General features: G+C 44.6%; 4 protein-coding genes across 5 annotated transcripts in view; 2 read left to right on the forward strand and 2 right to left on the reverse strand.

Annotated features, from left to right (window-relative positions):
- The window catches only part of slc25a19 (solute carrier family 25 member 19), a 26856-nt gene extending 21374 nt beyond the window's left edge, over positions 1 to 5482 (forward strand). The window contains exons 12-15 of the transcript XR_013328825.1: positions 59 to 233; positions 1498 to 1662; positions 5141 to 5253; positions 5336 to 5482. The gene's annotated coding sequence lies outside the window, so the exon portion shown is untranslated. The remainder of the gene's footprint in view (positions 1 to 58; positions 234 to 1497; positions 1663 to 5140; positions 5254 to 5335) is intronic.
- On the reverse strand, positions 1878 to 8302 carry cacng4b (calcium channel, voltage-dependent, gamma subunit 4b). The gene is made up of 4 exons (XM_077733740.1): positions 7837 to 8302; positions 3417 to 3500; positions 3179 to 3319; positions 1878 to 3081 (listed from the first exon to the last, which is right to left on the reverse strand). The coding sequence occupies exons 1-4, from the start codon at positions 8057 to 8059 to the stop codon at positions 2561 to 2563; spliced, it is 969 nt and encodes a 322-aa protein (XP_077589866.1). The 5' UTR covers positions 8060 to 8302; the 3' UTR covers positions 1878 to 2560.
- zbedx (zinc finger BED-type containing X) lies at positions 6194 to 11443 on the forward strand. Its single transcript, XM_077733737.1, has 4 exons — positions 6194 to 6296; positions 8264 to 8384; positions 8959 to 9180; positions 9565 to 11443. The coding sequence occupies exons 3-4, from the start codon at positions 8989 to 8991 to the stop codon at positions 11278 to 11280; spliced, it is 1908 nt and encodes a 635-aa protein (XP_077589863.1). The 5' UTR covers positions 6194 to 6296; positions 8264 to 8384; positions 8959 to 8988; the 3' UTR covers positions 11281 to 11443.
- Positions 11444 to 11507: 64 nt separating this feature from the next.
- aimp2 (aminoacyl tRNA synthetase complex interacting multifunctional protein 2) lies at positions 11508 to 13645 on the reverse strand. Of its 2 annotated transcripts, none has more exons than XM_077733739.1 (4): positions 13485 to 13645; positions 12757 to 12969; positions 12454 to 12688; positions 11508 to 12345 (listed from the first exon to the last, which is right to left on the reverse strand). In XM_077733739.1, the coding sequence occupies exons 1-4, from the start codon at positions 13524 to 13526 to the stop codon at positions 11957 to 11959; spliced, it is 879 nt and encodes a 292-aa protein (XP_077589865.1). In that variant the 5' UTR covers positions 13527 to 13645; the 3' UTR covers positions 11508 to 11956. The 2 variants fall into 2 exon arrangements, with proteins under 2 accessions (XP_077589865.1, XP_077589864.1); XM_077733738.1 differs by having other exon boundaries at positions 13371 to 13645.
- Positions 13646 to 13950: the final 305 nt, after the last annotated feature.

The following is a 13950-nucleotide window of genomic DNA, read 5'->3' on the forward strand; positions in this document are numbered from 1 at the left end:
TCTCTCACCACTTTCCATTTGCTGAGTGGATGACATGTTTTTTTTCTAATCCCACCAGGACCAATCTAGAGCCCACTTAAGGTCCTTCCTCGCAATTTGACACGTGTTGGGCCTTCGAAAAAGCATTGCCATTGCAGTGGATAGACGGGGATAGACGTCCAATCCATTTGGACTGGAATGCTTGGCACTGGCGAATTGTTCAATGTCTTAGAAACACAATCCAGTCGGACCACGTGAGTATTGCTATACTATCTGTCTACATGTGTTGCGTCCACATTTGTAGTGCACGTCAAAGCAATTGTAACGACGTCTAGTGCTGTCAATGGCATAAACTTAAAGCATGAGCAAAAGCAGTGCAATAGAAAGGGTTAAATCAGATCTGGTTCACCTATTGCTGTCAATGGCAGCTAAATAGTTAATAGCTTGAAAACTCATCTGCTTTGTGGTGCTGTGTGTCAGGGGAACCCCAGCGGGGATATTTCCTTTATTAGTTGTCGGATGATCTGATCCACTTACTTGGCCAATCAGGACTCACCGTTTCAGAAAAGGCTCCCACCGGGTGGCAGGACCGTTTCCTTTATTTCATTTTATTTTGTTGTTTTTTTTAAGCCAGGTGCTAGAACAGCATGTAAGAAATCATTTTAATGTTAGAACACAATTGCATCATCGTTTTCATTGGATGATGTTCATAAAATAAATAATAAATAAAAATCAATGAATTAGCTAATGAGTATCCTTTTCATCCACATGAAATACTCTAGTGAATGGACATCACTTTTTTGCAATGTGCCCCACTTAGGACTAGTTAGCCCATTTTCAACCCTAAGAAAGCAACTTTAAAAAGGTAAACAAGTGTTACAATACATTTTTCAGATAACTCAAGAAGGAAAAACAGGATTGTACTCAAACCAAGATATGTTTAAAATCTGAAATAGAGGAGGTGAATCGGCCAAATTTCCGAGAGAAACGTAATTTAGCGCTATCCCATTTGCTCCAAAGTCTTCCCAAAAGGTTAAATGCCATGGGATGGAGCCTGTTTTTCTTTCCCCCAATTTCCTCTAACCAGCACCCTGGTATCCCAGCTGTGCAATTCCACGTGGACACGTCACGCTATTTAAAAAGCGAGCAGTGCCGCCAAAGTGCTTTCTGTAAACACCATCACAAGTTAACTGAAGCGGGAAATTGATCATCAGAGATAAATCGGACGGCTTTAAAGAGGAGGAAGAAGAGATGCTTCTTCCACTCAGTAGTTTTTTTTTTCCTCTTATGTCCCTGGAGGGAAAGTCAGGATGATGCCGAATAGTGCCGCCTTGTGACCCCTTTCATTTGGGGGACGTCCCTAAATCACTCATTTGTCTGATGTTTGTCACAAGAATATATATAAAAAAATTCTGCTAATATATATATACATACACATACATTTTTCTGTCTCTGAGCAGTAGTTATGGCGGTGGTGACCCTTCTTTCTCAACTCTTTCTTTCTTATTCTTCATCAAGGTGAAGTCGGGTGCCGTCTCCTAGCAACCAGGCCGCCACGGCGACCCATCACAGCCATTCCAGCGGCAGTGATCCACCCGCATTCAGGATTGACGCCTCCAAAGTGCACCGTGATTAACTTCAATTGGAGCTGTCGGCCACTCTGTCAAGTCTTTTTCCAGCAGGGTAGGGAAAACACTTTTAATTGCTGGCTAATTCAACCCGTGGCGGGCCAGATTACTTCACTGGCAATTCATTTGCAAAGGACAGGCCACATTTCTGTGAACAATTAGATTAGCCGAGGAAAAGATGGATGCTCCCCGATTTGGTGACAGAAAGCGTATGACATTGCGTCGTCGTTGTTGGAATAAATTTACTGAGGAGAAAAAAAACAATGCAGCAAATTTTTCACCGCCACGTTTATTCTGGTAATGGTAAACCATATCGATACAGAGTAATACTCCAGGACATACACATGGCTTTTTCCATTTTAAGATCAACTGGATGAACAAAATCTCCAACAGAAGAAAATTAAATTTCACATTTCACATTTTTGTTGGGCATTAAAAGCATACAATTAAAAAAAACACACACAAATGTGTACATAGGTAGGTAGTTTTTTTCATGATTCTCATATACCTTTATAATACATTTGGAGTACTGTGAAATTTTTAGTTACTTATTTCATAGTGAGGCATCCATTTTGTAAACTGCTTGCGTATAAAATTGCTCAACATCTGCACTATTTTAAAAGGGAGTTAGAGATCAGCCATCTATCTATCAGTGGCAGCTTTTTTTTTAGCTTTGATTCAAGTACAAGATTTGATGAAGTACTTCTACTTCATCCAAACAACTTTACTCCTACTTCACTGGAGGTCCATCAAGTAGTACGTAAGTTTCCCCCCGGAAAAGGTCAAAAGACGCTTTTTCACGTTTTGTATACTCAATATATACAATCATGGAATCCAAGATTCCGTGATTCTTGAAAAATCCATCAAAATGCTGCATAACAGCCAGAAAAGTGAAAGAATCAGTGTGAGTACTGTTTCCACTTGCTGGGGACCCCTAAGGTGCCGGCCCAAACTCACACGGGCGTGGTCCTACGATTGACCCCGTCCTTCAAATCAGCGGGGAAACAGTTATGCACTTGCAGAAAGTCGGCAGCCCCCTCGTGCTCGGGGCTGTAGGCGTTGTCCTGAGCTCCGTCCCGCGTCAGGGTATACATGGACATCTCGTCCATGGGCCCGCCGGGCGGTGGCTTGAGGACCGTCACAGGCGAGTTTTCCCGCGACGCCTCGGTGGACCGCGAGCTGGCCCGCGACGTCCGCCGGCGGTAGCGGAAGCTAGGGATGCGCGAGTACGGCGACGAGGACGACAGGGAGCGAATGAAGTCGCGGCGTGCCTTCCAGCGCACTTCTTTGTTCCTCTCGATGTAGATGTTGATGGCGAGGACGGCCACCGTTTCGGCCACGATGAAGGACAGGGCGCCAAAGTAGAAGGACCAGCCGTACGAGTAGGTGTACTTCTTGTCGTCGTCCCGTTTGTCGTTGGGGTCCCCCGCGTTGCTGGAAATGTACACGATGATGCCGATGATATTGCTTAGGCCTGCGAGAGGGGTGGAGTCAAAGGGCAACTTGAGATATCTGTCTACATGTGTTGTGCCACCATTAAATTTGTTTTTAAATGATTAGGGCTCGCTCACCTGCAGCTACTAAGAGAATGCCAGCGCTAAGTAGGATGTTGTTGGTCTTACTGTACACTCGACCCGCACCCACACATACGCCACCCAGCATGAGTAACACCGTGCTGAGGATGGGGAACACGCTGGAGGCTCGTACGATGCCTGTCGTGAGAAACAATTAATGACTCATCTACGTTGGTCCAGATGCTAAACAAATCACGGCGCTCCTAAAGTGATGATTGTACACAAGCTCACTTACGCAACAGGTACTCCGAGCTGTCCGTGTCATAGTCGTTGTCGTCGGGGAAATGGTTGATTCGGTAACAGCTGCCTTGATTGATGCCTGTATCGTAAAAAGAGAGATGGAAAATGGATTTTAGAAAAAGGCTGTGGACATTCAGTGAGGAGACGTGATGTAACAACATGACAAAAGATGCTTTTCTTCTTTTAAAAAAAACGGCAACAAGGACTTTTAACAGTGTGGACAAAAGAGCTCAGGAAGGGCTTAGAGAAATACAGTTTGTCCTCTTTGTTTTGAAGCGTCCATTTGAGTGTCAGTTTGGGGCTTCCTACCAATGTGTGTGCTTTTTAAAGATAACAAATGACATTAGGAGGACTTTCATCCCTTTAAAATTTCCCCAACTTGTTGAAATGACATTATTTTTGTTGAAATATAACATTTAATTAAATATTAAATACTAATTTAATATAAACTACCCTTTGGGATCCCACCGGGGTCAATCCTGGGAACCTTACAGTTTTATTATATCGTTACCCTTTGTAAAGTGTGACAGAGTTGAGGCAATGTGCTTAGCAACCATGTTACCATTCAAATCGTTTAGGGGCGATTAAATAGGTCTGCCGTTTAATGGGAGACGACCAAATTAATTAGTGTCACTTTCATAGCATAAATGGAGCACAAGTTTCTGTGTCTAGTTGCAGATGGAGTACGACTATTTTAAGATGTCAAGTGAAAATTTGTACCTGTTGGAAAAAATAAAACACCTTTGTGTCTCACACTGTCTGAGGATTAAAAAAAAACATAAAAGCAGCTAATTGGCAGTTGACATCTTGAGTTGATTTCAAATAAAAACAGTAATAAAAACATAGCTAAATATATTTCTTACATTACAATAGAATTACAGTTGCAACCAGGTATTATTTTACTTTTATTTTGCCGATTGACTTGATTAGACGTCAATGGCAGCCGACAAAGTACACATATCTGAAGCACGTGTACTTCCTGGTGTGCTTTCACACTCTCTTTTGGCATGTACAGAGAGTGTGAAGAAAGCCTCGATAACTTGGCCTCACCCGAGCGATATTATTCCACCGACGCTTGGGGCTTCATCAAACACGTTTATGGCAAACAGGAGCAGAAAACAAGCTGCTGTCAGGACGGCGTGACGACCGGCAGGGGAGGCCGCCGTCAGTTTTCGCGGCTCCGGGCACCAGCGCCTTTTATGAAGCCGTAAACAGGTTAAGCGCTGTCCACGGCCTTGTGAATCAAATACCAACCTAGCGTCCATGTCATAATCATTTATTATTGTTCGGAAAAGACAAAATACATGAACAATAATAGTCTCTATGTCATGACCTTTGCCTAGCAACAAGTGGTCATTTTATTAATTGATCTCCGGAGCATTAGTAATTCATGTCTACGTATTCTGCCTAGCAACGAGGGGTCATTTTGAAATTTACCTTTAGGGCAGTTCAACTCTATTATTATTATTATTGCTTTACAGGACATTGAAATGTGTGCTCTTTGAATTCTGCCCTAGCAACAAGTAGTCATTTTCTTTGTTTATGTTTAGGGCAGTTGACTAATTAGCACCCACACATGTTTTCTAATCTATGCTTGAATGTGACAACTACACGAGCTAGCATCACTGTCACCTACACAGCCAAAAACAGCTTTTTCACATCACAATGCCGTGGGACATGTATCGTAACCTGCTAATGACTTGATTCTTTCCATTATAGCCCCGTCTGGAAGTCGTCTTTATTTACCGAAGTCGTGCTCGGCAACCTCGACCCGACTGCTGAAGCAGGAATTTATTTGACCTGAGTCTGGGTTTATGAACAGTAAAAAGCGGGTGAGTACTGCAAGCACTTCATAAAGAAAAGTAATGTTTTTATGAGCTTCGTGCCTGTCTAAATGTCACTGCTGGCTTGCAGGTGAAGAGGTGATGCTTGGTCAAATGGCCGTTTCGGGACACTGAAGACAAACACACACACACATGGTATGTTGTGTAAAATGACAATTCAGGGTATTTTATAAAGGATGTCAAAGCACAAGTGTTTGATTTCAAAACAGGTTCCTCAGCATACAATTTCAGGTTGAAGTAATATTTGGAGTATTTTTTTTTTGCTGTGAAATGTCAAAATGAGTTAAATTGGAGCAACGCTGTGTAATAAAAACAATGATGTCTTCCCTCAAAGTGCTAGGACACACAAGGGCATCAGTGTCAAAAAAACCTGCTATCTTGTATTGACCGCAGTCTGTGAGGATGTTTAAAGACCTCCATGCTTGGCTTCTCTTTACTTCTATAAGTCGTCATGACAACAGAGGCACCGTCCACATGCTTCATTCAGACAGACATGCTGAATGGAAAACAGAATGACGCATTAATAGGGTACCTTTGGAAAAAAAATGCAAAAAAAAATCAGCCTTCAGCCGAAAGTCATCAAAATTCAATTGCTTGCGTTGTGTTTGTTCATTTCCTTCCTATCAATTTGAGCAAAAAACATGTGTGGGATTTAAATGTCTGGCACTCTAATTTATCAGAGGTTGGAGAAAGAGCGACATGTTGATCAAATGTCTTGGCAGAGAAAAAAGTCATGTTGGAAACTTGTAATTTGACTTCTGCTGTTACATTTACTACTACACAATACTTTACTACATTTCTATTTTAAAAAAAAAAAACAAAAAAAAAACAATTTCACCATTTATTACTACATTAAAAGTAAAACAAAATAAATTAGCATAAAAAAAGAAATACTACTTTTACGATTTCACCTGTTTTTTCCCCTTCAGGTGATTTATTTCAACCAATCAATACATTTGATGAGTGAATCCATCCAAGTGACCTCTCAATTGGAGGCGACCAATCAAGCAAGGGCCACCGGAAGGAAGCCAGTAAGTAAAAAAAGCCAACATATGAGCAACTAACTACTCACGACAAAAAACATGATGTCAACATAAGACATGTTCATACTTTCCAACATTTCCGCATGTTTTGATATTTACTTTGACTCTTGCGCTCGGACAACACGCTAACTCGGAGTCATCTATTTTTAAATCAGCGGGCATGTTTCCATAGCGATTCCGAGAGACGTTGCCAAGCAACAGCATCGCGGAAGACGTGAATGAAAGTAGATGATCAGTGGGCCCTTTCCTCACAGTCAATGGACAAGGCAATTTAGTTTTCTTTTCTTCTTTTTTTTCTCTTTTTTCTTCCTTAAACGGTAATACTTTGGTTGCTATTGTGAGCAGCGACAGGGCCACGTAATAGCTTGTTGAAAAGCATAGCAGGAAGCGCTGGCTTTCATTTGTTACTTGGTCACAGGTTTCATTTCAATGGCGCCGCCTCTCCCATTCATGCAATGTACACATGCACAAGCCCATGTTTTTTTCCTTCAGTTATTTGCAACCACTAGTTTGGTAATGGATTATAATTGTTTATATGGATACATTTTCCAAATCCTCTTTTTGCATTGGTGACCCAGGTGTTTGTGATTTGTCATCTTTGTCTGTGTATTTAAACCTTGTATGTAGACATGTCTTAACAGCCAAAGGGGATACATGACAGTAAGTATTTTATTAAAAACAACAACAACAATATTGATCTGGTAAATGAAAATGAGTCATTAGTGTAGGTATTGAGTTGTCTGAAGAGAAATGTAGGGGACATACTAATTAGTCAGGGAGTGTTTATCCAGCAGGGTGTGTTTATCCAGTCAGTGTAAAACATGTGAATTCCCAGCATCACATATTACAAAAACTCTCATTTAACAACATCCCACTACTTATAAGCAGTGAGCAGTCTGGGGCTGTACAAATACATATTTGTAAAAATACAAATACCATCGACTGTATAAAACAGGCAACATTCAGGTGTAGTCTGGTTTGAAATTCAGTCTGTTATGATCCCTTAGGGATTTTTTTTGTCATTTATTATTAGTCACTAGTTCAACCCTAATTGTGATTTTTTTTCAAATATATATATTTTCAAATCTCTACCATTTTTCTTACACATATACTGCCTAATCTCATTAGGACCATACACACATGTAGCAATCCTTACCAAAGAATCGAACCCAGAACTCGGGACTGTGGTGCATATTTGTGACAACTCATCTGACAAGATAACATGCAAATTTAATTGAGTACGTACTATTGACTGTAACAGACCTGGACTGGATCCTTGCCAGCCCCAAATAGATTGGACTTCTATCCCCTTCAGTGCATCCAATGAGAAACACTGTGTAATCCTTAACAAGTTCCATAACAGTTACAATCATCATCTCCTGCATTCTAGGATGCCCATCTCCTCTCTGGAGAAACTTTTGGCATAATCAGAAGAATTGGATTTCCAACCCAGAATCTTTAACCCCCTGCCCCCTCCCCACCCCCAAAAGAAAAAAAAGGAAAAGTGCATTACTAGTTACAAACTCACCCTCAATACAGCAGATCCTCCAGAGCCCTGAGTGCGTGAGGTCCCCTTTCCTGCTCCTCATCTGCGACTGGGACTCGTCAGAGGTGGCGTTGGTTCCGTTGCAGATGTACGCTCGGGAGTAAAGCCAGTAGTCTGTGCCGATGGCGATGCTCATGAGGCTGAAGGCGGCGAAAGCCCCCGCCGTGGCCAAAAGAGTCTGAACCCCTCGCTCGCACCAAGCCATGCTTGCTCAAATCCAAGTACTTCACACTTTGATACGGGCGCGCTCCGCTCGGGTCCACTCGGGTCCACTCGGGTCCGCTCGGGTCACCTGGGGGCCATGCGCCTACTTGTTGATGATTACACTCGCTTCATTCATGTTCGTCGGGATGGGTGCGACATGTTCAGGTGTCAAATAAGACTAAAATCTTTGGCATTTGTCTAAAAGGAGCCTCTCGATGACTCCGATGGGGAGCACGTCAACTCCTTTTAAAAGAGACCCCACCCTCGACTGAAGCCAACCAATGGTGGAGAGCTACTAATCAGTCACATTCAGACATTCTGCTCGGGTAAGTGCTGATTTTTACCGTCTGGCTTTCAGGTTCGGGGGGAAAAATACACTGTGGATTGGACGTCTGTCACTGCCAATGGCATTCAGATTGAATTGAATGGCTTGTCTGTTTACTTTTTTACATTCTTGAAAATGTAGTTTTTCTACATATGCCTTGGCTCCATCCAATTTTCTAAACACTTAATTAAAGAAAACTTTATAATATCGATAAAAATCTATATTTTCTCTTTTTTTCTGGTATACAAACACATTGAACTATATGACATTAAAAAAGACCTCAGAAATTGCAAGTCGAATCAGCAACCAAAAGGTGGCGCTTGCTACTCGCTTTGCTGTTGTGGTATTTAAGTTACGGCTCATGCGCATTGGTACGACTGGCCACTTCGATCACATGACAAGACCCACGCTGCCTGCCATTGGTCGAGCTCATCCCATCGTCCACGCCTGGTTCCGCCTAAACAAAGGCCTGCCCCCTTTTTTTCTCCTCCATGAGGATTTCTCCTTCGCCCGTCGTTACTTTTACGTGTAATCGCGATTACAAAATCGGATTACGACAAATAATTGTATTCTAGGTGCCCTTTTTGCGGCCAAACGCGGCCGGGATGGACTTGGAGTTCAACGCAGGCTGCGGTGAGACCAAATCGGCCATACATTCTTGGCGTTATCGCCACCATTTCACGTACAAGGCAGACCAAGGCAAAAATATCATCGTGCAATGTAATCTGTGCCTGCCGAGGGTAAATCTGCTCTCCACATCCAAGACGTCCACGTCCAACTTGAAGAAGCACTTGGACGTAAGTTGCGAGGCCGTCCTCAACTTTTCAACCATAATTGTTGCCAGGTCAATGTTTGTAAATAAATGGAATTTAATCATCGACATTTTGCTGCTCGCTAACTACCAAGTGTGGGCAGTCACGAGCAACAAGGCCTTCTCGATTGGACTCTGATCTATACAACATAATAAAAAAAAACGTATCTTCTTTGTATGTAGATGCATTTGTAAATCGAGCTACCTTTGTAATTGTAATTCAGTGTTATTGTTGTCAGGTCGGAGAGTTAAGAGAGGCTATGCCTAATTCAGTTGCAAACAAATATTTTGGAAACATGATTATCATATACATACATATAACATTTATGTCCATATAATTAATGTGGATTTTCAAAATTTTGTATTTCAGAGAACCCATTTGGGATGCGAAGCCAGGCCAGACGCGAAACGCGGGAGAAAGAAAGAGGAATACAACGGCGAGGAGAGCAGTCACTGTCAACTCAAGAAGCTGAAAGCGGATATCATGTCCAAATGCATGACCCAAGAGAAGATCGACGACCTGGTCTTCAACTACATCGTGGAGGACTGTCAGTCGTTTCAAGTCCTGGAGCAACCCGGCTTCAAGAAGTTGATCTCTGGTCTGACTGAAGGCCTCCAACCCATGGACGTTGTGAGTTTATTCTCTAAGGTGGACCTGAGTTTCTCCAAGATGCGCGACGAGCTGATGGCTAAGCTGGCCTGCGTCCAGTACGTTTGCACCACAGCCGACCTGTGGACCGTCGGCAGAGGCAGTTTTTTTGGCATGACGTGCCACTGGATCGACTGCGACTCGCTGGAGCGCAAGTCGGCCGCTCTGGGTTTCGCTAAGATGCCGGGCCGACTCACCTACGACGCCGTGGCCGGTAGGATCCACGACATCCACGTGGCGTGTGGCATCGAGAGCAAGGTCCAGACCACCGTCACCGACAACGCCAGCCCTTTCGTCAACGTCTTCAAAGAGTTCACGCCGGACGCTGGCGAAGGCGACGACAACGCTATCGGGCTGTTCGAGAATGTCGGTGCCCTGCTGGAGGGGAAGCCGGAGCAGGACATGTTGCTGTTCTTGCCCACCGTGCAACGGTGCGCATCGCAGACCCTGGAGCAGATTGTCAGTGAGGACTTTTGGCGGGCTGTCTCGCAGGGACCCATGTGCCAGCTCTTCTACACCTCCATGTCCAAAGTCTACTCCATCTGGAGCAAATGTCATCAACTCCAAGTCGGGATGGAAGCGGCGGAGGAGGTCCGAAAGATGGCTCTGTTGGTTCCGGCCGTCATCCGCTGGAACGTGGAGTACTGTGCCTTGCAGAAGATCGTCTCGCTCACCGAACGAGAGCTGACGGAGCTGTCGGCTCGTCTGGACGTGCCGCGTTTGCAGCCCGAGGAGATGGACTTCCTCAAAGAGTACGTTTCTGTGTTCCACCCACTGGCTTTTGCATTGGAGCTCTTCCAAGCTGAGCAGAAATGCTACCTGGGCCTGGTCATCCCCACGGTTCTGAGTCTGAAGAATAAGCTGAGCGAGCACAAGGACTCCTCCAAGTACTTTGGCGATGCGGTGGTCACCATAGTCCGAGCCATCGACACACGCTTCCAGGAGCTGTTTGCTAGCAACGAGGCCCGCTTCGCCACGGCCACTACGCCTCAGTTCCGCCTGTGGTGGCTGTCCGCCTCAGAGAGGGAGGACATGTGCTCTCTTTTGGCCATGGAAGCCTCCCAGGTGGACCCCTGCGACATGATCGTGGTGAACACTTCCCAAAACCTTTCCACCATCAAATCGGAAGACGACTTCTTCAGCTACGGCTCGCCCAAACTAGCCGCTCACATCCAGGAGCGCGGCGTCACCGAGGAGATCCGCAAGTACGTGGAAGGAACTGGCAAGAGCTTGGAGTGCCTGCAGGACTTCCCCAGGGTCAAACAGCTCTTCCTCAAGTACAACACCACTTTGCCATCCACGGCGCCTATCCAGAGGCTTTTCAGTGAGATGGGGAACATGGCCACCACACAAAGAAACTTTTTAACCGATGAATACTTTGAACGCATTCAACTGCTCAGATATAACATCAACGTGTGCTCCGTGCTCAACGGCTGAAACCTTTGCCATTTTAGAGTCGGACCTCTTGCCATCAATGGCAGATCAAGTTATCATCAGTAAATAGAATAATGTTATGTGTTCATGACCATTCCTTGTTTTTTTTTAAACAGCTGTTGATGAGAATGTTATATTTTGTACAATACAGTAGAACAAAAATGCATTTTTGGTTGTTTTTTTTTCTCAGCTATCCGCAAGAGTGGTTAAATAATGCATGACTACACCAATACACTTGTCAAAGTGGCATTTTATTTCATAGGCACAAAGTGGGTGAAAGGTGTTTACACATCCTTGTCTTAACAAGCCTCTTGTCCCTTTTAGATCCTCTCATGTACAAAAGCAGCTAAAAGAGACAAACTGTGCCTCAATGTCAGTCCTTTGAATCTGTTGTCCTGTCAAGAGGTTAGTTAGTATGGGACTTTGATCCTGGCCTATTTCTCTCTCATTTTGGCCTGCTGGCTACTAGACCCGATTTTTTTTGACTTTGACTTCAAAAGATTATTTTTAACATGACCGCGTAAGAGATAGACAGGAACCGTGACCCAAAATGACGATGGCTGAAAACAGAAGCGGGGAAGGAATTTGTATTACTCCAAGAGTTAAGCATGAAACCTTGTTCCTGACACGGCTGGCCCATTTCTCTCTCACTTTACTTTTCTTTCAGGCGGGATTGGGGTCACTGTAGGAGAACCTTAGCGGGGCTGAAGTAACCTAGGTTCTCGCAGGAGCGGACCCAGCGCTGGACATTGGTGGGGGCAGAGGGGGCGGCTCCTGCGAGTAGGAGGCAACAATAGCACGCCACGTCGGCTAGGGAGACGTCGTGCCCGGACAGCCATGGCTGGCGGCCTAGAGTTGAGTTGAGGGAGCGCAGGACCACGGCCCGCTCCTTGGCACCACCCTCGGCCAGCTGGAAGAAGGCCGCGTCCACCCAGTTGTCCACCAAGGTGGCCGATGCGGCGTCGGACGGGTATGGCGATAGCAGTTTGAAGAGAAAGCGGGCCACGTTGGCTTCACCCTCCACGGGGCACATGTTCCGAACGCTGAACTTCATCTCCAGTTTGGGGACTGTGGAAGACGACAAAGGTACCAGGTGGTTAAAATTCACCACTAGGGGGCTCACCTTCTGTAATTATGAAAAAAAAAATGGATTTTGCTGTAGCATGGACTGCTTACCGTCTTTCCATATGAGGGTAAAGCCAAGCTGGAAGAGTTGACGGGCGTAGCTGTCCGGATGGCGTGGTCCAAGGCAGGAGAGAAGCTGCTCCGGCACGTTACTGACCGAAGAGTGAACGTGGACGGTGGAGAGGGCCCTGTAGCGCTGACACAGCAACTTGTGAAGAACCAAGAGCGTGAGGGGGGGCTTCGCCGGATTGGCGTTGATGACAATGTCGCGGAGAGCTCCCAAGTCCTTTGGATGAAAAACAAGTTAGTAGTGCGGTCGGAATTGTATTTTGCTTAATTTTATTTGTGTCCTACCTTGCCCAGCAGTGTGTCCAGATCAGCGGTGCCATGGAAGGCGCAGCCTTGGGATGGCGAGTGATCACCACCGATGGTCAGGTCCAGGTCAGCGTCAGGGGTGGTCACCGTCTTGGCCAGACCCTCCACGGCCGCCTTCAGCTCAGATAGTTTGCGCATAATCTCATCCTGACGGGCCTCCAGAGCTTTGACGGCTGGGTCCACCTCGCCATTCTGCGGACAGCGTGCCAGATTGTACATCAATGAAGACTGCAAATTCATTTCTGGTATGTTATTTTGAAACAATATCACACAATACAGCCTTCCTAATTGGAATGGGTTTGATGTCAATACTTGTCACTGCCAGAGGCAACAAAATAATGTAAGATGATATAGTATTAACTTTACGGGACGCAGCATAGACCTAATACTGTTTTCGTTATGACAAAATGTAATAACAATGAAGGCCGTAGCCAATCAAAGCGAAACGTTACATCAGCATCCCGTCGAAAAGATAAGCCGGCTAGACGTAACCCCAAAAAGCACAAATAGCACATTCATACGACGTGGGACGATAATAAACAAAGCGAAAGTCAAATATAAGGCCATGTTTAAATGAATGACTTGTCGTTTACCTGCAGCGCGTGCTCGTGAGTGCAGCTGTTCCCCGAGCGCGCGTGGATATTTGCTAACTTGTACATGCAGTCGGGCAAATCAACCGTGAAGTCACCTCCGCAAACGGGCTTTACCTGGTACATGTTGGAGGGCAAGAGTGTGTTTTTAGACGACATAACAAAAAGCCCACAAATAATGGGATAAAAAGAGGCCAGCCGGGGAAAGATGAGAGAAGAAATGGACCAGCGTGATATTGACAGCTAGCAACAGCTTGCAAACCAGAGAAGGAGGAAAACATCGTTCCTCGTCATATCCCCCCAAAAGATTAACGTGTGCTTTAATGAAAATATAATATCCATATAATACATTTTTATTTGTGTATTTGAATGAAAAATATATTGGTAATACTAATTCATAATTATAGTAATATATCTATAAAAACGTTTTCCCTAATCCAAATCGGTTCTGGTAATACCTTTGGAATACACGAGAGGGCGCTTCTGCACAATGTGGTTCTGTCACAGATCATCTCAACAAATATTCCTATGTTAAATCTAAGTAAATAAGTTTTAGTTTAATTAAGCATTTTGTCTAAGAGCA

Source organism: Stigmatopora nigra, chromosome 15, assembly GCF_051989575.1.
Source record: "Stigmatopora nigra isolate UIUO_SnigA chromosome 15, RoL_Snig_1.1, whole genome shotgun sequence".
In the NCBI taxonomy this organism is placed as follows: Eukaryota; Metazoa; Chordata; class Actinopteri; order Syngnathiformes; family Syngnathidae; genus Stigmatopora; species Stigmatopora nigra.

Bases quoted from the DNA above. Each gene is read 5' to 3' on its own strand.
- cacng4b (XM_077733740.1), bottom strand. From the start codon at position 8,059: ATGGCTTGGTGCGAGCGAGGGGTTCAGACTCTTTTGGCCACGGCGGGG. The intron at 3,320-3,416 runs GTAAGTGAGCTT...TTCTCACGACAG, and splicing joins CAGCTCGGAGTACCTGTTGC to GCATCGTACGAGCCTCCAGC. The intron at 3,082-3,178 runs GTGAGCGAGCCC...CCCCTCTCGCAG, and splicing joins CATTCTCTTAGTAGCTGCAG to GCCTAAGCAATATCATCGGC.
- zbedx (XM_077733737.1), top strand. From the start codon at position 8,989: ATGGACTTGGAGTTCAACGCAGGCTGCGGTGAGACCAAATCGGCCATA. The intron at 9,181-9,564 runs GTAAGTTGCGAG...TTTGTATTTCAG, and splicing joins ACTTGAAGAAGCACTTGGAC to AGAACCCATTTGGGATGCGA.
- aimp2 (XM_077733738.1), bottom strand. From the start codon at position 13,526: ATGTCGTCTAAAAACACACTCTTGCCCTCCAACATGTACCAGGTAAAG. The intron at 12,689-12,756 runs GTAGGACACAAA...TTTCATCCAAAG, and splicing joins TGGACACACTGCTGGGCAAG to GACTTGGGAGCTCTCCGCGA. The intron at 12,346-12,453 runs GTAAGCAGTCCA...CGTCTTCCACAG, and splicing joins TACCCTCATATGGAAAGACG to TCCCCAAACTGGAGATGAAG.